The following is a 24,602-nucleotide window of genomic DNA, read 5'->3' as shown; positions in this document are numbered from 1 at the left end:
TAGAACTAATCCACAAATTCAGTAAAGTTGTAGGATACAAAATCAATATTAAAAAATCAGTTGTGGTTCTATTCTGTGGTTGTTAGAATCTATGTGGTTCTAACAACAAACTGTCAGAAAAAGAAAACAATCCCATTTACAATTGCATCATAAAGAATAAAATACCTAGGAATAAATATAACCGAGGAGGAGAAAAATCTCTACACTGAAAAGTATAAGGCATTGATGAAAGAAAATGACTAAGACACAAATAAATGGAAAGAATTTATGTCTTCATGGATTGGAAGAATTAATATTGTTAAAATGTCCATATCATTTAAAGCAATATATAGATTCAAGGCAATCTCTATCAAAATTCAAATGGCATTTTTCACAGAAATAGAAAAAAAAAACCCTAAAATTTGTATGGCACATAAAAGACACTAAATAGGACCACATCAAACTGAAAGCTTTTGCGCAGCCAAGGAAACTATCAACAAAATGAAAAGGTAACCTATGGAATAGCAGGAAATATTCACAAATCATGTATCCAAAATATATAAAGAACTCATACAACTCAATAGCAAAAAAAGACCCAAATAATCTGGTTAAAAAATGGGCAGAGGAAGTGGACAGACATTTTTTTTAGAAGACCCTCAAATGACCAACAGGTAGATGAAAGGCGCTCAACATCACTAATCATCAGTGAAATGTAAATCAAACCCACAATGAGGGAATTCGCTGGCCATCCAGTGGTTAGGACTCCACACTTTCACTGCCAAGGGTGCAGGTTCAATCCCTGGTTGGGGAACTAGGATCCTGCATGCTGCATGGCCAAAAAAAAAAACCAACCACAATGAGGTATTACCTCACACCTGTTAGAATGACTGTCATTAAAAAGACAAAAGATAATAAGTGTTGGTGAGGATGTGGACAAAAGGGAATCCTTGTGCACTGTTGAAGGGAATATAAAATGGTATGGCTACTATGGAAATCAGTATAGAGGTTCCTCAAAAAATTTAAAATAGCACTACTATATAATCCAGGAATTCTACTTCTGGGTGTATATCTGAAGGAAACAAAATCACTATCTCAAAGAGATGTCTGCAACCCCATGTTTATTGCAGCATTATTTACAGTAACCATGATGTGGAAACAACTTAAGTGTCCATTGATGGATGACTGAGTAAAGAAAATATGGTGTATACAGTTGACCTTTGAACAACGTGGAGGTTAGGGGCACCGACTCCCTGCGCAGTTTAAAATCCGAGTATAACTTTTGTCTCCCCCAAAACTTAACTGCTAATAGCCTACTGTTAACCAGAAGCCTTACTGGTAACATAAACAGTTCATTAACACATATTTTGTATGTTGTATGTATTACATATGGTATTCTTACAATAAAGTAAACTTAGAGTAAAGAAAATGCTATTAAGAAAATTATAAGTAAAATAAAATACATTTACGGTACTATACTGTATTTATCAATGCTGTAAGTTTCCATCGCCTGTTTACATGATGAATCATCTGTCAGCACCTACATCAATATTGTCTTACATGTTACAAAACACTGTAGGTGTTATATGTATTACTAACACTACACATCAAAAATGAAAAGATGGGGAAGTCCCTGGCAGGCCAGTGGTTAGGACTTGGTGCTGTCACTGCCGTGGGCCCGAGTTCAATCCCTGGTCAGGGAACTAAGATCCTGCAAACCGTGTGGTGAGCCAAAATAATAATAATAATAATAATAATAATAATAATAATGAAAAAGAAATTCGTATTTACTTATAACGATTCCTGCACTGATAATGAAGAAACAATAATATGACTGCTTTATGATAGCTTAGTGTTAAGTGATATGATTGCTCTTCATGTTAGCCTAGTCTATTTATATATATACTTTTATAATTTTTAAAAATATTTATTTATTTATTTATTTGGCTGCACTGGGTCTTAGTTGCGGCAGGCGGGCTCCTTAGTTGCGGCTCTCTGGCTCCTTAGTTGTGGCATGCAAACTCTTAGTTGCAGCATGCATGTGGGATCTAGTTCCCTGACCAGGGATTGAACCCAGACCCCCTGCATTGGGAGCATGGCGTCTTAACTACTGCGCCACCAGGGAAGTCCCTAGCCTATATATTAATGAATGAATTGTTATAAAAATTTTATGGCATACAGCATTACAGTCATGTTCGTAATACAATATCGGAAAAATTGTTATTTTTTTACAAAACCACTTACCTGTGGTGACAGACTGATATGCAATTTCTCCAATTACAATAGAGAGGCATACAGTATGGTAATGTAATTCTTTGAAAGCAAAATTATAAAACAGTAAGAAAACTAAACATTATTAATTTTATATTAAATATCACTCACCTTATGCCTACATAAGGATAGGCTATCCACTTCAATACAAGTCTTGCACACAATGGTCTACACCAGGGGTCCTCAACCCTCAGCCGCACAGCAGGAACCAGGCCACACAGCAGGAAGTGAGTGGCGGGCAAGCGAGCGAAGCTTCATCTGTATTTACAGCCGCTCCCCATCGCTCCCATTACTGCCTGAGCTCCGCCTCCTGTCAAATAGGCAGCAGCATTAGATTATCATAGGAGCGGAAACCCAAACCCTACTGTGAACTGTGCCTGCAAGGAGTCTAGGTTACTCGCTCCTTCTGAGAATCTAGTGCCTGATGATCTGAGGTGGAGCTGAGGCAGTGATGCTAGCGCTGGGGAGCGGCTGCAAATACAGATTATCATTAGCAGAGAGGTTTGACTGCACAGAGACCGTAATAAATCAATTGCTTGCAGACTCATATCAAAACCCTATCAGTGAGTGGCAAGTGAAAACAAGCTCACGGCTCCCACTCATGCTGCATTATGGTGAGTTGTATAATTATTTCATTATATATTACAATGTAATACACAATAAATGTAATGTGCTCAAATTATCCCTAAACCATCCCTCCCCTCCCCCCCCCCCACCCCTGGTCCATGGAAAAATTGTCTTCCACGAAACTGATCCCTGGTGCCAAAAAGGTTGGGGACTGCTGGTCTACATGATGAATACGTAGGTGATGATGATGATGGTGACACAAAAACATCTCATACAGTTAGATTTTCACACGAAGATACACACATACACAGGAGATAAGTTTATTAACTGTAGGACATGATGATGATTTACTATTCATTAAGTAGAAGTAGATTATCATGAAGGTCTTCATCCTTGTCGTCTTCACGCTGAGTAGGCTGAGGAGGAGAGAGAGGAGGAGAGGTTGGTCTTGCTGTCACAGGAGTAGCAGAGCCGGGAGAGGTAGAGGCAGGAGAGGTAGGCACCCTTAGTGTAATTTTACAGAAATACATCGTAATTTATCTCTGACTTTTTTCCTTCTTGTCTCTAAAAATGTTTCTGTATAGTGCCAACCCTTCTTCCACCATTTGCTTTAGTTTCAGTGCTTGTATCATAGAAGGATTCATGTCATAAAAGAAGTCAAAAGCAGTGTTGAATAATTGGAACTCTCCTGCCAGATTGTCCCATGTCAATTTGGTTTCTGTCACTGTTTCTTCTGTGTTTTCTTCCTCATCGTGTGGCTCTGGTTGGAAGTGCTCATCTCCATCAGATCCTCTTCTGGGAATTCCTCACGCATGGTGCCTATTAGCTCTTGAATTTCTCCAAGATCCATATCTTGAAACTCTTCACCTCCCACCTCTTTTGCCATATCCGCATCTCTTTTATGATTTCCTCGGTTGGCTGTGTTGTAAAGTCAGACACACAACATCTAGACACAGTTTTCTCTAGCAGGAATTTATTGTTTCAGGCTTGATGGCTTTCACGACGTTTTCTCTAACAATGATGGCATTTTCAGTGGTGCAATCCTTCCAGACTTTCATGATGTTCTCTCTGTTGGTGTTCTCTTCCATAGCACTGACATTCCCTTCCATAGAGAACTGTGTGTAATGAGCCTTAAAGGTCCTTATGACCCCCCCAAGCTAGAGGCTGAATTAGATGTTTGGGGGCAAGTAGACTACTTCAACGCCTTCAGTGTTGAACTCATGGGGCTCTGGGTGGCTAGGGGCATTGTCCAGTATCAAAAGAATCCAAGGCAGTCCCTTACAGGCAAGGTACTCTTTGTCTTCAGGGACAAAGCATCGATGAAACCAATCCAGAAGAAGTTACTCATTGTCCAGACCTTCTTGTACAACCAAAAGACAGCTCGTGTTTATCTTTTCCCCTCAAGGCTAGTTAGCAGATTTACAGGTACGGGCAGTCCTGATCATAAATCTCTTGCTGAACCCAAGTTGGTGTGCCCGATGCACAGAGAGGCCCCATATATTTTATGCATTCGTGACATACCTAACTTTTTCTTATTTTTCAGTATTTTTAGGCTATGCAGTTCGTCTGCGAAGTTTTTCAAATTGTCACAAATCTCCAAAAATTTTTCCAAATATTTATTGAACAAAATCCATGTGTAAGTGGACCTGTGTAGTTCAAACCCACATTGTCCAAGGATCAACTATATATATACAATATTATTCAACCATAAAAAAGAAGTAAATCCTGCCATTTGTGAAAACATGGACGCACTTTGAGGGCATTATGCTGAGTGAAATAAGTCAGGCAAATTCTGTATAATCTCACTTATATGTGGAATCTGAAAAAAAACAAACAAACTGAGAAACAGAGAAGAGACTGGTGTTTGCCAGAGGTGGGGGTAGGGAGTGGGAGAAATGTGTGAAGGTGGTCAGAAGGTTACAGACTTCCAGTTATAAGATAAATAAGTTCTGGGGATGTAATGTACAAGATGGTGACGATAGTTACCAATACAGGTTTCCCCACTATCTGAAAATAGAGCATTCCTGTGAAACCTTTTGTAAGCCCAGGTGGTGTAAAGTGAAGAAGCTATTAGCTTAGGGACACATCTTGCAAACAGATACACAAAATAAATGGAGATAAAGCAGAGATGCTCACAGACCCAGTACAAAGCTATGATGGCTTGATGGTGAGATGCTGGGCGTAGTTTCTGGGGAAAGAGCTTGGCAGTTCCACTCTCCTTGCTTGGGGTTCAAGCCACCCCTATAAGAGCTCGCTACAGAACAAACTCTGAATGCTATTTTTGCTTTTCACCTTTTTTCATAAAAGCAAAAATCCTCTTCAGATTTCTTTCAGTTAGTGAAAACAGGTGCTAACGCAGGTCTTTTGTAAAAGTGAAGTGGCATAAAGTGAACTTTTGAAAAGTGGGGGCTACCTGTACTCTATTATATATTTGAAAGTTGCTAAGAGAGATCTTTATTTAATTATTTATTTGTTTATTTATTTGTTTATTGGAGTATAACTGCTTTACAATGTTGGGTTAGTTTCTGCTGTACAATGAAGTGAATCAGCTATATGTATACCTATATCCCCTCCCTCTTGGACCTCCCTCCCACCCAGCCCCCCATCCCACCCATCTAGGTCGTCACTGAGCGCCGACCTAAGCTTCCTGTGCCTTATAGCATGTTCCTGCTAGCTATCTATTTTACACATGGTAGTGTATTTATGTCAGTCCTAATCTCCCAATTCATCCCACCTTCCCCTTCCCCTACTGTGTCCACATGTCCGTTCTCCATGTCTATGTCTCTATTCCTGCCCCGCAAATAGGTTCATCTGTACCGTTTTTCTAGATTCCACATATATGCATTAATATATGATATTTGTTTTTCTCTTTCTGGCTTACTTCACTCTGTATGACAGACTCTAGGTCCATCCACATCTCGAGAGTAGATCTTCAAAGTTCTCATCACAGGAAAAAAACTTTAGTAACTGTGTGAGTTGATGGATGTTAACTGAACGTATCGTGGTACTCGTATTACAATAAATACATATATCTAATTGTGATGTTGTACACCTGAAACTAATACAATGTTATACATCAACAATATCTCAATAAAACTGGGGGGGGGCGACTCTCAAAACTCAATAAAAAGAAGATAAACAACCCAATTTTAAAAGACAAAAGATGCAACAGACATACTACCAAAGAATATATAGGATGTCATACAAGCATCTGAAAGGATGCAAATGCAAATTAAAACCACGATGAGAGGGCTTCCCTGGTGGCGCAGTGATTGAGAATCTGCCTGCCAATGCAGGGGACACGGGTTCGAGCCCTGGTCTGGGAAGATCCCACATGCCACGGAGCAACTGGGCCCGTGAGCCACAATTACTGAGCCTGCGCGTCTGGAGCCTGTGCTCCGCAACAAGAGAGGCCGCGATGGTGACAGGCCCACGCACCGCGATGAAGAGTGGTCCCCACTTGCCGCAACTAGAGAAAGCCCTCGCATAGAAACGAAGACTCAACACAGTCATAAATAAATAAATAAATAAATAAATAAATAAATAAATAAAAGAACGTGAATTTCTTTAAAAAAAAAAAAAAAAAAAACCACGATGAGATATAATATGCCTCTTGGAATGGCTAAAATTAAAAATTCTCATCCTACCAAGCGTTGGTGAGGACATGGCACAACTAATTCTCATACACTGCCAATAGGAATATAAAGTGATACACCCTCTTTGGAGAACAGTTGGCACTTTCTTAAAAAGTGACACAGACATCTCCCATGTGAGTGAGGTATTCTACTCCTTGGTATTTATTCAAGGAATATGAACTCATACATCCAAACCACGACTTTTATACCAATGTTCATAGCAACTTTATTTGTAAGATCCCCAAAGTAGAAACAATCCAAATTCTATCAACAGGTGGATGAATTGAAATGTTGTGTTATATCCATATAATAGACTACTCCCCAGCAATTAAAGGGAATGAACTGCTGATAACAGGCATACCTTGTTTTACTGCATTTCACTATATTGTGCTTCACAGATATTGCATTTTTTATAAACTGAAGTGTTGTGAGAACCCTGCCTCGAGTGAGTCTGTCGGTGCCATTTTTCCAACAGTATTTGCTTACTTTGTGTCTCTGTGTCACATATTGGTAATTCTCACAATATTTCAATTATTCAATAATTATTTAAATTATTATTATATTTGATATGGTGATCTGTGATCAGTGATCTTTGATGTTATTACTACAATTCACTGAAGGCTCAGATGATGGTTAGCATTTTTTAGCAAGAGTGTATTTTTTGATTAAGGTTCGTACGTTGTTTTCTTAGGTATAATGCTATTGTACACCTACCAGACTACAATATAGTGTAAACATAATGTTTATATGCACCAGGAAACCATAAAGAAGAAACAATGGCTGTTATACAAATAATCAGTTCCTCAGCTGCACTAGCCTCACTTCAAATGCTTAATGCTAAATGCAGCTAAGACCACCCTATTGAATAGCGCTAAGGAATATTTCCATCATGCAGAAAGTTCCCTTGGAAAACACTGCTCTAAGGACCTCCGCTCCTGACTGATAGTAAGACTTGCCTTTTATGAAATTATATTTCCTACACACTTTCCTGTTGGCCACTTTCCCTTGATTACATTTTGTTTTGTTGTAAGACAGACACGTATTTTCTTTTTAAGGTGTGCATATATCGACATCATTGTCTTTATTTTGTTTTACAGTTGTTTTTTCTGCAATGATATTTGAGACTATTACAAATCAAGATCTGCCTGTGATCAAGTGTGTTTTAATCAACCATAGAAACAATGATTCATCAGTGGGGACATCACCATCGAATCCCTTGGTAAAGTAATATTAAAATGACAACTTTAGCTGTTTTCTCTAGAGACCATATTTTGTAGGCTATTGACACCTGCCATGGCTTATGGGCTTTTCTTTTTTATGTGTTTAAGTATACTGTGTACTCATATCTGGTACAGATGAGCATCTGTACTCATTGCTACCTGGCACTCCATTCCATCAAGAGTCTTGTTCTTTTTGGGTTTAGATTCAGGAAGGACAGTGACACTAGAATGAGTAAGAAACAGGAATTTCCCTTTCTCCTTAAAAAGAAGCCAGGCTTCTCTCTCAAGCCTGAATCCCTAATTTCCAACTGTCTCCTGGATTTAGATAAATAGATTTTTCCATTTGCTCATTAAGACACACCTGTATAATTTATTTCATTTCTATTTCCCCAAGCATCTTCTTGTTTTAATGGATTTCTGTTTATGGCCCTGTCTAGTTCCTAGGCTTGAAAGCTCAGCCTCGTTTTGGACTGTTTCCTCTCCCTTGCCCTCACATTCAGTCAGTTACCAAGTCTTGTCAATTTCCTTTCTTTCCTAGTTCTCCTATAACCACCTCATATTCCCTAGTCCCCCCTGCCACTTCCCTAATTCCAGCCTTCATAGTCACAATACCATAAGTGGCTTCTTCCTTCCACAGTTCAGCTCAGGTAGGGCTGCCACATGGGTCTTCCTGAAGTGCGGCTACATCCTTTACAGCCTGGCTTGGTCTTCCCACGGCTTAAAGTGACATGCACGTCGCTCCATAATCTGGCTCTGACTCCTTCAAGTTCCAACCTTGTTTGTCATTACTCTTCTTCATGCTATTCATCTATCACAGCCTAGGTATTTACTCAAATGAAGGAAGCTTAAATGATCAAGAACTGAAAATATTAAAAGTCTACATATAATAAAAAGTGAACATAAATTAGCCAGTTCTATGGCTTTTATCCAGTTAAGGATTCATACAGATATATAGTCACTCTGTTTTCTTTAATGTAAGTATAATACATAGACACATGCCATGATGCCCTGGACGCCCCCCACTTCCCTTCCAAAATCAGAGATATTAAAAATATTCTCAAATTTTAAGCAGTGTGAAATAGGCGTCAATAACAACCTTCCAAATGCATGTAAAACTCCTGATTTTTTTTTGGCCGCGCCACTTGGCTTGCAGGATCTTAGTTCCTGGACCAGGGATCAAACCTGTGCCTTTGGCAGTGAAAGGGCAGAGTTCAGTTCCCTGGACTCCCAGGGAATTACCCTAAAACTCCTGATTTAATACATGATTCTTTTTTATGCCAGAAGCATGGTTGGTTTAACTTTTTAACAGATATTGGTGTCATAACACATTGATTTATTAATAATTAAGGCATTTTGCATACATAGTACTTTTGTGCAGACAAGAAAAAATTTAATGTTATTTGCTATGACATTTTAAAGTCTTAGTGTCTTTTATTTAGTATTTATTTATTTATTTGGCTGCATCGGGTCTTAGTTGCGACACGCAGTATCTTTCGGTGTGGCCCACGGGCTCTTCGTTGTGATGAATGGGCTTCTCTCTAGTTGTGGCATGGGGGCTCCAGAGCGCACAGGCTTAGTTGCCCCATGGCATGTGGGATCTTAGTTCCCCAACCAGGGATCGAACCCACGTCCCCTGCATTGGAAGGCGAATTCTTAACCACTGGACCACCAGGGAAGTCCCTTTAAGTGTCTTTTCAATGTGAGAAAATAGCTGCACACATTTAAGTGTTTTCTTATAAAACACAAGCTTTTTTTAAAAAAAAATTAATGATGATTGGTCTCAGTTCCTAGTATTAAGCGCTGCATTGTGTTTTATGTAGTATAAATTATATTCTTATGCAATATTCAGGATTGTATTAAGACCTAGTAGTTCTTAAACAACATCAGACAAGAGTATTTGTTATACAACACCAGAATACAGTATTTGTGTGCAGTTCTTTTTGTCTTTGACTTTATAGTGTCCAAAGCATTATTTTCCAAAGTTATTTATGTTCGTTCTTTTCTTTCCCACCACCTTCACTCTGGTTATGTTAGTTATTTGTGATACAATTAACTTCACTTGGTTTGTATTCCATTTTGAGTTCCCCCCATATCCTGGTTGGCTTTAATGATTTACTTTTTTGAGTATGTGAAACATGACTATGGTCCTGAAAGCTAAAGCTATGTACTAAAAGATATACTCAGAGAAGTATCATACCTTCTTCATGCCTACTACCAAGTTTCCATCCTTTTCCCACCTACCTCCTGAACTTCACCAGTTCCTTTAGATTTTTTATATTATTCCTGTGTTTCTTGTGCACAAATGAGCAGATACATGTGTATTTTCTTAATCTCCTTCCTTCTTAAACGAGGGGTAGCATACTTGAAAGTAGATACTTTTTGCCCTTAGCTTTCTTCACTTAACAGTCTATCCAGGAAATCACTGCAAATCAGTGCATGGAGCTTGTCCTCATCCTTCTTTATGTCCTCCATTGTGTGGATGGACTGTAGTTTATTCAGTCAATCTCCTATGTATGAGCATTTTGGTGGTTTGTAGTATTTTACAACTATAAATGATGGTGCAATCAATTGTTGGAGATATAGCCTTCAAAATGGGATTGTTGGCTCAGAGGGTGAAGTGCACAGTAGTTCAGTTAGGTGTTGCCGAATTCCAGTTCCCCTGCAGAAGGGTTGCACCTGTTTGCTTTCCCCCAGCAATGTGTGAGAGTAGCTGTTTCCTCACAGCCTCCCTGACAAAATGTGTTGTCATGCTTTAAAATTTGTGCCAGTCTGATAGATAAGTGATACCTCAGTGTTGTTTTGAGTTTTTCTGATTATGAGTGAGTTTGAACATTTTCTCATATGTTCAAGGGCCATTCTTTATATCTTTTTGTGAATTGTCTATTCATTTCTTTTTCCCATTTTTTTCTTTACTTTTTTCCCCCCTTATTATTTATTTATTTATTTTGGCTGCACCAGGTCTTAGTTGCAGCATGGGGGAATCTTCATTGCAGCATGCGGGATCTTTAGTTGCAGCATGCGGACTTCTTAGTTGCGGCATGTGGAATCTAGTTTTCCGACCAGGGATCAAACCCCGGCCCCCTGCATTGGGAGCGCGGAGTCTTATCCATTAGACCATCAGGGAAGTCCCTCTTTTTCCCATTTTTCTACTGTCTTTTGGCTCCTGTGTCCCTCAATGTTAAAAAAATATTTTTTTTTCCTTTTCTTTTTTTGGCCACGTTGTGCGGATTGCAGGATCTTAGTTCCCTGAATAGGGATTGAACCTGGGCCCTGGGCAGTGAGAGCGTGGAGTCCTAACCACTGGACTGCCAGGGAATTCCCTAAAAAAATTCTTTACATATTAGGGATATTAACCCTTTATTTCCTTTATCTGTAATATGCATTGCAAATATTTTCTTGTAGCATGTCAGGTTTTTGTTGGTTTGTTTTTACTTTTTTTTTAATAACTCAATTTTTAAAAAATTTTATTTATTTTTGGCTGTATTAGGTCTTCATTGCTGTGCACGGGCTTTCTCTAGTTGCAGAGAGCAGGGGCTGCACTTAATTACAGTGCGCAGGCTTCTCATTGCGGTGGCTTCTCTTGTTGTGGAGCACGGGCCCTAGAGTGCATGGGCTTCAGTACTTGCAGCACGCGGGCTCAGTAGTTGTGGCTCGAGGGCTCTAGAGCACAGGCTCAGTAATTGTGGCGCACGGGCTTAGTTGCTCTGCGGCATGTGGGATCTTCTCGGACCAGGGCTTGAACCCGTGTCCCCTGCATTGGCAGGTGGATTCTTAACCACTGCGCCACCAGGGAAGTCCCTGTTTGTTTTTACTTTATGTCCCTCTTTTAAGATCCAGTTCAATTGCTGTACTCCAGTGAAATATCCACACCCCCACTATCCCAGCCTGGAAGTCACCTCTCTCTCCTCAGAAGGTCCAGAGCACTTAAATGCACCTTTCAGAGTAGTCGGTATCTGTTTATGGGGCACATCATATTTCACTTTTAGTTATTTCTTCCTATTAGAGTCAAAACTCAAGGACAAGGTCAGTGTCTTTTTTCCCCTAGTCCCATTGCGCCCAGCAGGTGGTCTAGCACTTATCAGATATTGACTAAATAACTCACCAGATACTAACTGAAGAAATGAACAAATAAAATCAGAAATATGGCTTATGGTCAGTAGCAGAAGAGCTACCCTACCCTGCTCTTCACCTGAAGAAGCTTGTGTGTGTGTGTGTGTGTGTGTGTGTGTGTGTGCATACACACATGTGTGAGGGCTACACTATGTGTCTGGGGGTAGGAGGTGAGGGGTCCAGCAGCAGAAGTTGCTAGCACACCGTCCTCTCAATATATCTCAGTTATTTAAAGCAGGCAAGGGGTGTGATGGTGGCAATGAGCCTATGGGGATGTCTGCCCAGAACATACTGGGTTGGCCACAAAGTGCGTTTGGGTTTGTCAGTAACATCTTATGGAAAAACCTGAACGAACTTTTTGGCCAACCCAATATTTTAGTTTTTAAGTACCCTCTAAAACAGATACTAATTTACTATTACTATGTAGATGCTTATCTGCATACCAATAATCACAAAAACATATACCTATGTATTCTTTTTTTGTTTTTGTTTTTCTTTGGCCGAGCCACGTGGCTTGTGGAATCTTAGTTCCCTGACCAGGGATCGAACCCGGGCCCCCGGCAGTGAAAACACGGAGTCCTAATCACTGGACACCACGGAGTTCCCTATACCTATGTATTTTAATTTTATGATTATTATCTGTATATTAGTTTGTGATTGTGAGGGCTGCCATAACAAAGTCTCAGACTGGGTGAGCTAAACCACAGAAATTTATTGTTTCATAGTTCTGGAGGCTAGAAGTCTAAAATCTAGATGTCGTCAGGCTTGGTTCCTTCTGAGGCTGTGAGGGAAGGATCTGTCCCAGGCCTCTCTCCTTGGCTTGTACGGCCATCTTTATGTTCACAGGGCGTTCTCCGTATGTGCTTGTCTTCTCCAAATTTCCTCTTCTTATAAGGACATCAGTCATAAGATTAGAACCCACCCTAATAGCCTCATTTTGACTGGATCACCTCTGTAAAGGCCCGGTTCTGAATACGGTCACATTCTGGGGTACTGGGGGTTAGGACTTCAACATATGAATCTGGGGGACTTCCCTGGTGGTCCAGTGGTTAGGACTCCGAGCTTCCACTGCACGGGGCACGGGTTCGATTCCTGGTCAGGGAACTAAGATCCCACATGCCACACGGCACAGCCAAAAAAAAAAAAAATGAATCTGGGGGGAACACGATTCAACCCATAACAGTCTATAAAACATTTTAGAAACACAGCCTAAAATTATCTGTCTTTTCTTTAGAGACTTGTAATTTATAGGCATTTTGGTCAGACGTATGATCCTCAGTGGGTCATGAGGTGCTTGCTGTTGTGTGCCATATGTCAACATGTGTTTATTTGATAAAGGTTCCAGTTAAGAAGAAGATGCATTAAACGTGCACTTGTAGTAAATTCACATTATTTCGTCTATGACATAGGCATCAGAATCCCGGGAAGACCTGGGCTGTGCCTTGAGGCCCGAGAGCACAGAGGCAGTGTATGAAGCGGCCACCGTGGAGGTGGACGTAACTGCATCCATCACACTGCAAGTGCTGGTCACCACCCCGGGGAACATTTCCTGTCTCTGGGTCTTTAAACACAGCTCCCTGAATTGCCAGCCACACTTTGATTTACAAAACAGGTAAGCAGGGGCGGGGCAATGGGCAACCACGAGGATTTTGGGAGGAATAGTTTCTCGCCATACACAGACTTTCTTGCTTCCTTTAGAGTTTCTTTTCCAATCTCTGTACATGTTCACTGTAACTCTTATTTCCAGTGAAATAAAATAAACTAAAAAATAGTTAAGGCACGGATACGTGACCTTTTACAGTGGTCAAAACCCATAGGACAAACAACACAAAAAGTGAACCCCAATGTAAACTGTGGACTTTAGTTAATACCAGTATTGGTTCATCAGTTGTAACGAATACACCACACCTATGCAAGATGTTACTAATAGAAAAGCTGTGTGTGAGGGGTGGTGAGTGGGGGGAGGGTGTAGGCAGGATCTCTCTGTACTTTCTGCTTAATTTTTTTTTCTCCTTAATTTTTCCATAAACCTAAAATTGCTCTAAAAAATAAAGTCTATTCATTTAAAAACTTATATACAAATGTATAGGCATATTTAGGGCCTAAGAAAGCAGTGATGACCGGCAAAATGTAAAACAAATAGTGAAAAGAGTATTTGGGATTTTAAAGATGGCTTGTTCTTTAAACTGGATTTTGTCTTAAAGGTAAAAAGTTAGGAAGTTTTCATTCCATTCCGGTTAAAGTAGCAAGGAGCTTACTAGTTAAAGCAGTGAGAAGCTTCTTTCTGGGAAATTCTTGGGGAAGAACCCTCGGCTTTACCTAGTTTCTTTCACAGTATGATGAGCAGAATTGCAGTGATATGTGATATCCACAAAACATTTTAGTAAGGAATTGATCTGTATGTGGGGAACGTTGGTCTCACCATCCAGAAAGATATCATGGCCAAGGTTTGTAGCTTGACCACCAAGCCTGTATCTAACCCTGGGCTGACTGCTGCCCCCTGCTGTCCGAGACCAGGTGGGGCAGGAAGCAAGGGGCACGGGCCATTGAAATGCCCACTTACTAATTCTAAGGTGCTTTATCCTCTAATTCTTGGGGTGCTCAGGTGCCCCGAAGCTGTAGAAGAGCCACTGTCTTTCTAGGAGCAATGCAGGAAATGGCCCCTCAATGACCCAAAGGGGGTTCCATGCCACCTGACTGAGACACGGGAGAACATCTGTGACTGACTTGTACCAAGTATTCACATTTGTGTCTTTAAGGTCAAACCAGTGTTTAAGTAATTTTCAGGACAGTAGCTATAATTCTGAAGTTTGGTTCTAAATCTTAGATCACATTCATTTTCCTTTCCTCTTTTGAGGCCATATTACTCACTTCTCTTTTTTGCTTACTTTTATCTTGGGGTTAAACCAAAGGCAATCTTCTATTAAGAATTTTGGCTTAAAGAAATGTTCTGGTAATCTTATTAAAATCTGATGCCACAACAGTTCTTGTTGGATTGAGGCCAAAAAAGCAAAGTAAAAAAGTAGGGTTCTTTTTACTCTGCTGAGAGGTTGCCTTTTTGTTCTAGGACAGGCAGCCAAAATCATAGGTCTTATGTGGATTCGTTAACTTAGTACCAAAACATTTTTAGCAACTTCTCCGTAGTAAAGAGTTACAGAAATTAAATCTGGGCTTAGACTCATAGCCAGACAGATTGCACACCTAAGCTTTGATAACCATCTTAGAATTTTGTATGATATGCCCAAGAGTTCTCACATGATACCAGGAGAGTGAAGGGTTCAGAGAAAGAAAGCACATCCCCAAAGTACCTGCATAAGCAGAAAATACATATATTTCTTACTAATTTACTGCCTATATGAACGCAAACACAAGTACTCTGGAACCATGCTGCTTGGAGCTCTAAATCAGGGCTGTTCCAATATCCTGTGCCCTTGGTTCGCCTGGGATCTTGTTCAAATGCAGATTTCGATTCAGTAGGTGTGGGCGGGGCCTGAGATTCTGCACAGACTCTCCCAGCTGATGTCAAGTGTTGAGCAGTAACGTCTAAAGGTCAGAAAGTGTCCATTTAAATCCAACACTACTCAACAGACTGCTAGAGAGTATTCTAAGCTCTAAGGAGGACAGATATCACCAAACACACATCAAAGTCGTTTCTTCGAAGAGAATGCCCCTAGCCAAATTTATCTTTACCAAGTATCTGAAAAGTTAGAAATACTCACATTGAGACATCTCTCCTTTGTGATATATCAGTGTAATTACCACCTCACAGGAAAATGCTTTGTGTCTGATTTTGCTTGAATTCTTTCCTCTAGAGGGGGCGGGAGGGGGGCACAAAACGGACTGTTCTTGATGTCAGTGAGTCTTGCTTGTACCGTCATCTGGTTCTGCACATGGCGCACGGAGGCTGGTGGCCGGGTGGCTGGCAGATATGCCTGTGGAGGGTGGTTTGTCATTGGCGGGAATGGTCCACCACTGCCAAGGAGGGCGTCCCACCAAGTCTATGTGTTTTTGGTAGGAGTTTTCCCTCCGAGGGGCTTGGGCAGCATGAGGTGAAGGTGCTCACTCCCAAGGGAGGGACTGGGTAAAGGTCAAGGTGAAACTAACAAGGCCCAGGCTGAGTGCCGGCACAGGACGGGAGCTGCGTTCTCCACCGAGGTGGACCAGGGCCGCCCAACCACCTTCTGACTCAGTGTGAAATTCGAGGGTTTTTGTTTCACACGTTTTCCAGATTAACCAGTTCTCTTTCTTGTGTTTCAGAGGAGTTGTCTCCATGGTCATTTTGAAAATGACAGAAACCCAGGCTGGAGAATACCTACTTTTTATTCAGAGAGAAGCTACCAATTACACAGTATTGTTTACAGTGAGTATAAGAAGTAAGTGCCGTTTGCTACTAGGTATTCTCAATATTCTAAAGGAGCAGTTAGAACCCAAGAGCTCTTATCAGCTTCCCCAGACACATGAACTAGGTTTCCCTCAATACGTAGTTGAATTAATTGAACTCACTTCAACCACCCCATCACCTGTTGAGATCCTGATGTGACCCACAGACGGTGAGAGTGAGTGCTTTTCAGAACCCAGGGCATCCTCTATTTTCCGGCTCCCCGTTTTTTTCAGCGACAGATGGATGACAGGGAAGAAGTAGAAAGCATTTTGACCGTGGAGTCAGAAGACTTGAGTTCTTATTCTGCATCTGATACGACCACCTTGGGCAGGTCACGTAGTCTCCCTGAGCCTCAGTGTTCTGATCTGTAAAATGGGGATACCCATACACACCTCACAGGATTGCAAGAGCTTAGAGCTATCCAACAGAGCGGTCTGAGGCGGTGAGAACGTCTCTGTCTGCTCTGTCCAGTAAGGTAGCCACTGGCCACGTGTGGCTGGTGAACACTTGAAATGTGGCCAGCGTGACCGAAGTTTTCATTTTATTTCATTTTAATCAATTAAACATTGCATTTAAATAACCACATGGACCTGGCGGCTCCTGTGTTCATACAAACACCAGATCGCTACGCACACCATCAGGAACAACGCAGAAGTTCTCACCCAGGGAAGCAGCTGTGCAGTTGGCTGAACCACCATCTGCGTGTCTTCTGGCTTCTCCTTCTTTCCACCCACTTACGCGCAGGCCTGCGGTTGTGTGGACTCAGCCCTGTACCCACTGGCTGCTTTACCCCACATGACAAATGGAGACGAGAGGTGGAGGCGTTCACGTGGGTCCCGCTGCCTTTAGGGGCCAGGGCAGTGCTCCAGAAACTCTGGGTTCATCCATTTTAAAGCAAGCTCCTGGGCTACGCCTTGGTGTGTCTTGCCAGACGGAGGCTGTGGTGCACGTGTGTCCAGCCCACAGAGGTGCGGGGCCCAGGGGGAACCACGGCTCCCCTTGGCCAAGGCTGTTCTACACCCACCATCACAGGTGAACGGCTTGCTGAGAGGTATGGAAACGGGCACGACAGCCCGAGGCCAAGCGTGGCCAGGTCCACACTCTGGGCCACACTGCACTGGGTCTCGCACTCAGAGCTGCGAACAGAAGAGCACTCGTGGCCATTTCAATTCCCACAAGTGTCATCTGACCGGGGCTGGGGACAGCGTGTTAGATTCCAAAGTCAGCCTGTCAGGCAAAAACCCGGCAAAGTCAAAATTGGTCAACATTTGTTTTGAAAAGCCCTTCAATTACTCTGCTATTTATAGGACCAGAGCCCTAGGAGGTCAAAAGTCAAGAGGTACCTCTTGTTTCTCTTTGATTTTGGTCTTCTTCCCTGTCCCCTCCCCAGTCCCCGACCCCCCTCTGTGGGACAGTAAATCCTCAGATTGGAAGAGAATAAGAGATTTCTTGCTCTCTCTCTCTCTCTTTTTTTTTTTGTCGTGTTTATACTTGAATTTGTATAAAATAAATGGGCATCTGCTCTCTTTATTTAGGGTAACTTCTTTTCACTTAAGATTTACAATGTAAAAATAGCACAACAATCATTCAAGTAAGTTGTAACTGTTTTTAACGTGCTGCTGGGTGGTGGGTTTCAAAAAAATCAGGTGGGGTAGACTTGGCAACAGTCAACGTGAAAAAGAGGAAAGGGTTTAGTGAACCACAAGTTCACTATTAACCAACAGTATGGCATAGTTGCTAAAAAAGGAAATCTGAACCTTGGCAGCGTTCACGAAAATGTAATGTCTGGGTTAAGGAAATTAATGGAAAATTGCTATTTTCAGTTCTACAGGGTTTTCAGATGAATATTGACAAAACAGAGCAACCAGAATAGTGAAGATCTTAGAATTCCTTGAATTAGGAGCAGCTGAGAGAATTAAGAATGTTTAGCAGAGGGAAGGAAATATTTTTGAGGAGAGAAGAAGATTGATTGCAGTGTAACGTAGAGGAAACCCTTCTGGCATGAGTCAGGAAACCTGGGCTAACTAGTTAAAATGCCTTTGATGACAGTGATATCCCTTGACCTCCGCATTTGATTTTAAATATTTGAAGGATTTTCATGTGGCAACAAACTTCACTTTAAAAAAAAAAATTGCTCTAGAGGGTAGAATTGGGACCAATGGTCAGCAATTACAGGGAGAGAAAGTAAAAACTACCACAAAATGGGAAAAGATGTTTGGAAGTCACATAATCAACAAAGGATGAATAGTCATAATAGGTAAAGAACTTCTATGAATCAATAAGAAAAAAACCAGTAGAAAAATGAACAAAAGACATGAGTAGGCATTTCACTATTGTCAGTAAACATATTAAATTAATAACTGAGACATGCAAATTAAGGCCACAATGAGATACCATTTTATACCCAGGAGATTGTTGAAAACAAATTGTCATCATGTGTAAAGCAGAAGTGCTCACACTATATGCACCAGCAGTGGCACTCGTAGGTATATTGTAAAGAAACTTACACACCTGCCTCACTAGGAATGCACAGAATGTTCATAGCACCATTGTTGGTGATACAAAATACAGGAAACAACCCAAATGTCCACTGCAAGAAAATGGACTAATAGATTGTGATATATCCACCAATGGAACACAATGTAGTGGTAGCAAAATGAATTAAGCATAGCTACATGCAAAACCATGGGTGAATCTTAAAAACATAAGGTTGGATGGAAAACCGAAGTTGTGAAAGACTGCATATTGAGTGATGCCATATGTTGAAGCTCAAAAACAAACAAAACAAACCAATATATTGTTTAGGGCCACACATCTATGTGGTGAAAACATGTGTAAAAGTATGAGAATGATAAACAGAAAGTTCAGGATAAAGTTAACCTAGGCTTGAGAGACAAGGAGAAGCAGCACAAAAGTAGATTCAAAGATATTTATTACTGTTCTGGTTATTAAGTTGAGCATGGGTCCACGGGCATTCGTTTTTATTATTATGCTTCAAAATTAACTCTTCATATATTCTTTGCTATGTATATACATATATATAAAGTATTATATACTATTTTAAAACAGAATTTATTATAAGGAGGAAGATTGAAATTTAGCATGGGAAACTTTGGAAAAAAAAAAAGGTTTGTTGAAAAATGGGAGGATCGACTCTGGGAGGTCGTGAACTCCTGTTCCTAAGGGGTCCAAGCAGAAGCAGAGAGTTTATATGTTAAGGGAGGGGGAGGGGGAGAAGGGGCGAGGGGAGAGGTGTGAGGGTCCAATGTGAACAGGAGGCTAAACCAAGCCTCTCAATTCTGTTCCAAGTCTACCTCCATCCTACTATATTTCTGCCTAGTTCTAGATAAAATTATGGGAAGAAAGTTGGGTCTTAAACTATATAAGTATGTGTTATAAACTTGATGTTATTTCTACTTTTCTTTTTCCCATGCATATTGATATTTGTGTTTTTACATGGCTTCACTCCACTAAACTTTAGTTGTCTTTGGATTCATGAAATACCCAAAGACATTAGCTACGAAAGTTAGCATTTCAGCCAGAGTTGCATCTAATATATTGGTGAGGGGGGATATGTTATTATATATATTTGGAGCGGAGACACCGCTACGGCACAAAAGGTTAACTTTTCTTAATGGTTCAGAATTCTTCTGAGGAGGAGGCCTGCTAGGACAGTTATTTTTTTTAATGTTTATAATATGAAACATTTTAAATATTGAAACGTTACTAATTTATGATGCTTTAGATACCCTGCTTTACACGTTAAGGAGACCTTACTTTAGAAAAATGGAAAATCAGGATGCCCTGGTCTGCATCTCAGAGAGCATTCCAGAACCAACCGTGGAATGGGTGTTCTGCGATTCACAGAGCGACAGGTATGACATGTGGAGAGAGAACTGCTATTATGGCTTTACTTTTCCGGTCTCTTTCTAATATAGTTGACATCATACTGTCTGTACAATTTATCACCCTGTTAACAGGAAACGTTGGCTTTTGAAAGAATGATTGGTGTGGGCTTCCCGGGGAGGATGGTGAGGGACGCCTTAGTGAGAAGCCCTTTGGAGCTCCTCATCTGTCACGTCACTGACCTGTAGGACCCTCCCTGGATATCACAGGACACGAATAACAGCCCCTTTAAGTTACAGGATTGTCGACTCCCTGAGCATTTGGTTGGGGAAAAAGAAAGGTCCAGATTTTAGTGTATAATTCCCTATAAGTAAGAAATCCCCTGTGAATAAATGTTTAATTTGTGATTATGATGTTTACTCTGGAAGAGCAGTTTAATATGATTGTTTAGGGATGTAGAATCTTCCTGGGTTTGAACCCTGCTCTGCTTATACCTGTGTGGCCTCGGGCAAGTTACTTAACCCCTCCCCGCCTCATCAGAAGAATGGGGTGGGAGCAGTACTTACCTTAATACAATCGCTCTGATGAGTAAATGAACTGGTACTTGTGAAGCGCATAGAACAGTGCCTGGCAGATAGTAAGTACCATATAAATGTTTACTTTTGTTTTTCATGTGTCATAGCTAAGTGTTCACAAAGTAACGGTTCATGCCATTTGAACTAATTAAAATTTACTAAACAACTTTTATTGAAAAATGGAACTAAAGAGAAAGAGATAAAGTGAAAAATCAGGTTACCAAATAATGTGAGCAGGATCCCAAATTTTAAACGAACAAGAAAAAGAGATTACCTGTAGATACATACGTCACATGTGCACAGAAAAGAAAAAGATTAGAAAGCTACACACAGCAAAGTAGTAACCGTTGTTATCTCATGGTGGTAGGAATATGGGCAATTTAATATTCTTTTCTTTGGGTTTTTCTGGATTTTCCAAAATAAACATAGTTATTGTTGTCTTATAATTAAAAAAAAAAAACTCAAGGAGTAATGCATAAACAAAGATGAGAATACATTTAACTAAAGTGATAAAGAGAAGAAACGTGACCATACACAGAGGCCCAAAGCCGTATCTGCTTTGGGAAAGGTGATGGTTAAGAAGGCGGGAGAGGGGAGGTGGTCCCTCAAATCCCGAGGTGTGGCTGGGCTGACACCCCACAAGTGACACTGCCCTCTCCTCTGTGAGCTCCGGGGACTCTGGGGACATTTGCAACTGTGGCCTCTCTCCCTCTCACTGGTTGTCCCCTTCAGAGCTTCAAAGAAAGTATACCTACACCTTGTTAAGCTGTATTAAAACCTAATCATGCTTTTCCTTCTCTCCATTTTCTCTTTTTTCCCCCCTTTTCTGTCTTTTCTCAATTCTTCCATTCTTTCTCTCTCTTTAACAACCAAGAGGTCACCAAACACAAAGCCTTTTAAACTGTTCTATTATGTGATTCTCTCTAGTGTTATTCTAATTGGGTGAGATGAGGAATTACTAACTAGTTGTGAGTTGGTTTGCCTTGTGACTTGCTCCTGTCTTTGCTTTCTTATCAGGCTCTTAAAATCTAGAACCTTTAATTTGGTTCTTCTCCTGAACATACATTTGTAATTTTAAAAGATGTTTAGTCAACTGATGTTTATTTTTTTTTAATAGATCATTACTGGAGTATAATTGCTTCACAACACTGTGTTAGTTTCTGTTGTACACCAAAGTGAATCAACCATATGCATACATATGTCCCCATATCCCCTCCCTCTTGCGTCTCCCTCCCATCCTCCCTATCCCACCCCTCTAGGTCATCGCAAAGCACCAAAGTCTGTCACACAGAGTGAAGTAAGTCAGAAAGAGAAAAACAAATACCATATGCTAACCCATATATATGGAATCTAAAAAAAAAAAAAAAATGGTACTGACATTTATTTTTTAATTGCAGCTGTAAAGGAGAAAGTCCAGCTGTCATTACAAAGGAGGCAAGTGTACTCCATGAGTTATTTGGAACAGACATAAGGTGCTGTGCAAGAAATGAGCTGGGCAGGGAATGTACGAAACTCTTCACTATTGGTAAGACCGTAGTATCATGTCGTTCTGTTTTCAGTGACTGTTCCTTAGAGATGAGCTGGGACTAATCATCACCCCTTAGGTCCTTACTCAATTTCAAAAACTCTATAGCTCCTTCAGGCCATTTCCAGTGTAATATTTAGATTTCTGTGAGTGCTCATTTCTTCATAAGAGCCTTGTCAGTCTCTGAAAGACTCTTTTATTTTGAGATGGTTGGTAACATTTGAGATGCCGTCAAAATCTTTGTTCTGCAGAATGTTCAGGATATGTTTTGTGATGAGGAAAAAAAAATCACTTTTTTTCTTACCCGGGGTGTTTTCATCTTCTAGATCTAAACCAAACTCCTCAGACCACACCGCCACAATTATTTCTTAAAGTAGGGGAACCCTTATGGATAAGGTGCAAAGCTGTTCATGTAAACCACGGATTCGGGCTCAGCTGGGAATTAGAGAATAAAACACTGGAAGAGGTGAGAGGATGAGCTTGCATCCTGAAAATGCAGAAAAATGAACCAAGAGTCCAGGTGGAAATCACTCCATTCAAACTCTGTTTTATTAAAATCTAGGGCAGCTACTTTGAGATGAGTACCTATTCCACAAACAGAACTATGATACGGATTCTGTTTGCTTTTGTATCATCAGTGGGAAGAAACGACACTGGCTATTACACTTGTTCCTCTTCAGAACATCCCAGTAAATCAGCTTTGGTCACCATCCTAGGTAATGCGGGCTGCGCACGTAACCTGTACTCATGTTTTTAGTTGTTTTAGTGTGGAATGTAGGGTAGGTACTGCAAATTCTGCTTTCAGTATAATGTTAGTATCAAAAAGCTGAGAAAGAAACTGAATTAGGGGAGTTTTGTAAGTACAAGCTGCCCCTTCCTTTCCTTTTCTGGTTAAACCAAGCCCGCTTGAATGCCACTGTCTTGGCAGGCAGCACGTTGTAATGTGACCCTCTGTTTGTGGATTTTTGTCTTCCAGTAGGCTGGAAGTTTCCTAAGGACAGGAATAATCCCTTCTATCCTATAGTCCCAGACCTGGCAGAGGACCAGACCCAAACTCGACCCTTATTAAGCACTTGTTCTAAGAACTACCTGAGAACTGCCTCTCAAGGGTAGAGAGCAATGGCTGAGAGGGTGGGACACGCACTTAGATGCATGGAAGTTTGGGTGGGCTCTGCAGGATCTGACAGTAATCACGCTTTACGTAATCTCGGAGTAGGTGGCAGCCTTCAGCCATCATGAAAATGCTAAGAAATGAAGGGATTCTCTTATTAAACTAATAAGGAAGTGTTCCGTAGGGAAACCTTGTGAATATCTCTGGCTAGACTATTCTGTTTGTGACCTGAGATTATTTTACGTGGGATGTGTCAAGAGGGGGCCGTTCTGGCTGAGGACACGGATTGTCAGTGGGTCCCTCTGTGTCCATGGTTGGCCAGGCTGGGGGAAGCCCTTCAACCCCTTGAACTTGTCAGTAAAATCTATAGGTTTATTTATACATTTCTTTGGGAAGAGTGTCAATTATTTGCAGCCAATTCTGAGAGGACTCAGAAGGTGACATGCTCAGGCTTATTAATGGAGACAGGACTCCTGCGTTTCTTGTTAAACTATCAAATCTGAGTTTTCTTGCATAAAACTGATGAATAAAAATTTATTTATCCTCTCAATATATTTCCTCCATATGAATCTCATTATCTAACTTATAAATGCATTTTTTTTAACAGAAAAGGGATTTATAAACGCTTCCAAATCAAGTGAAGATTATGAAATTGACCAGTATGAAGAGTTTTGTTTTTCTGTCAGGTTTAAAGCATACCCACAAATCAGATGTACGTGGAGCTTCTCTCGAAAATCATTTCCTTGTGAGCAAAGTGGCCTGGATGACGGGTACAGGTGAGCAAACTCAGCCCGGGACACATCACCATTCTCAGCACAACCCTTCTGGCTGCCCTCGAGAAGAGCCGTTTTGTATTATAAGTTTATGTGCTGTGAGGTTGACATTGAAGACGAGAAAGCAAACAGCAGATGTGAGGACACAGTAACAACTCTTTAATCAGTTCAGATAGTGTAACCCACCGCACGAAAAATGGAAAGAATCATATCATTTGAGTCTGGCATTTTCTGAGTCACCGGATTGTTACTTCCTATTTGAGGGTACATGCTATTGGTACACAGAGTCTCTCCCAGCCTGTTTGCAGATGATTGAGGAAGTAAAACCCCTTAAAAACAGGAAAACACTACCTATAGGTATGTTGATTTAAGTTTTCAAAAATAAATGCAGAAACAGCCCAATGATAAATGCTGAAGGAAAATCTCATTTTCCTGGGGATCTGTCCAACTGCAGTCAAGTTTCTCTTTGGAAAACAAAAAAAGAACTCTTTTTTGTTTTTTAATTGAAGTATAGTTAATTTACAATGTTGGGTTAGTTTCAAGTGTACAGCACAGTGATTCATTTATACATACATACATACATATATGTTCTTTTTCAGATTCTTTTCTATT

At 40.7% G+C, this 24,602-nt stretch overlaps 1 protein-coding gene across 1 annotated transcript in view; it reads left to right on the top strand.

Moving 5' to 3' along the window:
* Positions 1-3,938: 3,938 nt before the first annotated feature.
* Positions 3,939-24,602, top strand: part of FLT3 (fms related receptor tyrosine kinase 3) — a 51,427-nt gene continuing 30,763 nt past the window's right edge. The window contains exons 1-9 of the mRNA XM_059903402.1: positions 3,939-4,239; positions 7,547-7,668; positions 13,189-13,391; positions 16,037-16,152; positions 19,906-20,035; positions 21,979-22,106; positions 22,433-22,572; positions 22,669-22,822; positions 23,825-23,993. Coding sequence (XP_059759385.1) covers positions 3,939-4,239; positions 7,547-7,668; positions 13,189-13,391; positions 16,037-16,152; positions 19,906-20,035; positions 21,979-22,106; positions 22,433-22,572; positions 22,669-22,822; positions 23,825-23,993 — 1,463 coding nt within the window. The remainder of the gene's footprint in view (positions 4,240-7,546; positions 7,669-13,188; positions 13,392-16,036; positions 16,153-19,905; positions 20,036-21,978; positions 22,107-22,432; positions 22,573-22,668; positions 22,823-23,824; positions 23,994-24,602) is intronic.

Source organism: Balaenoptera ricei, chromosome 18, assembly GCF_028023285.1.
Source record: "Balaenoptera ricei isolate mBalRic1 chromosome 18, mBalRic1.hap2, whole genome shotgun sequence".
In the NCBI taxonomy this organism is placed as follows: Eukaryota; Metazoa; Chordata; class Mammalia; order Artiodactyla; family Balaenopteridae; genus Balaenoptera; species Balaenoptera ricei.
The sequence above is the reverse complement of the archived record's forward strand: the minus strand, read 5'-3'. Positions and strand labels throughout refer to the sequence as shown.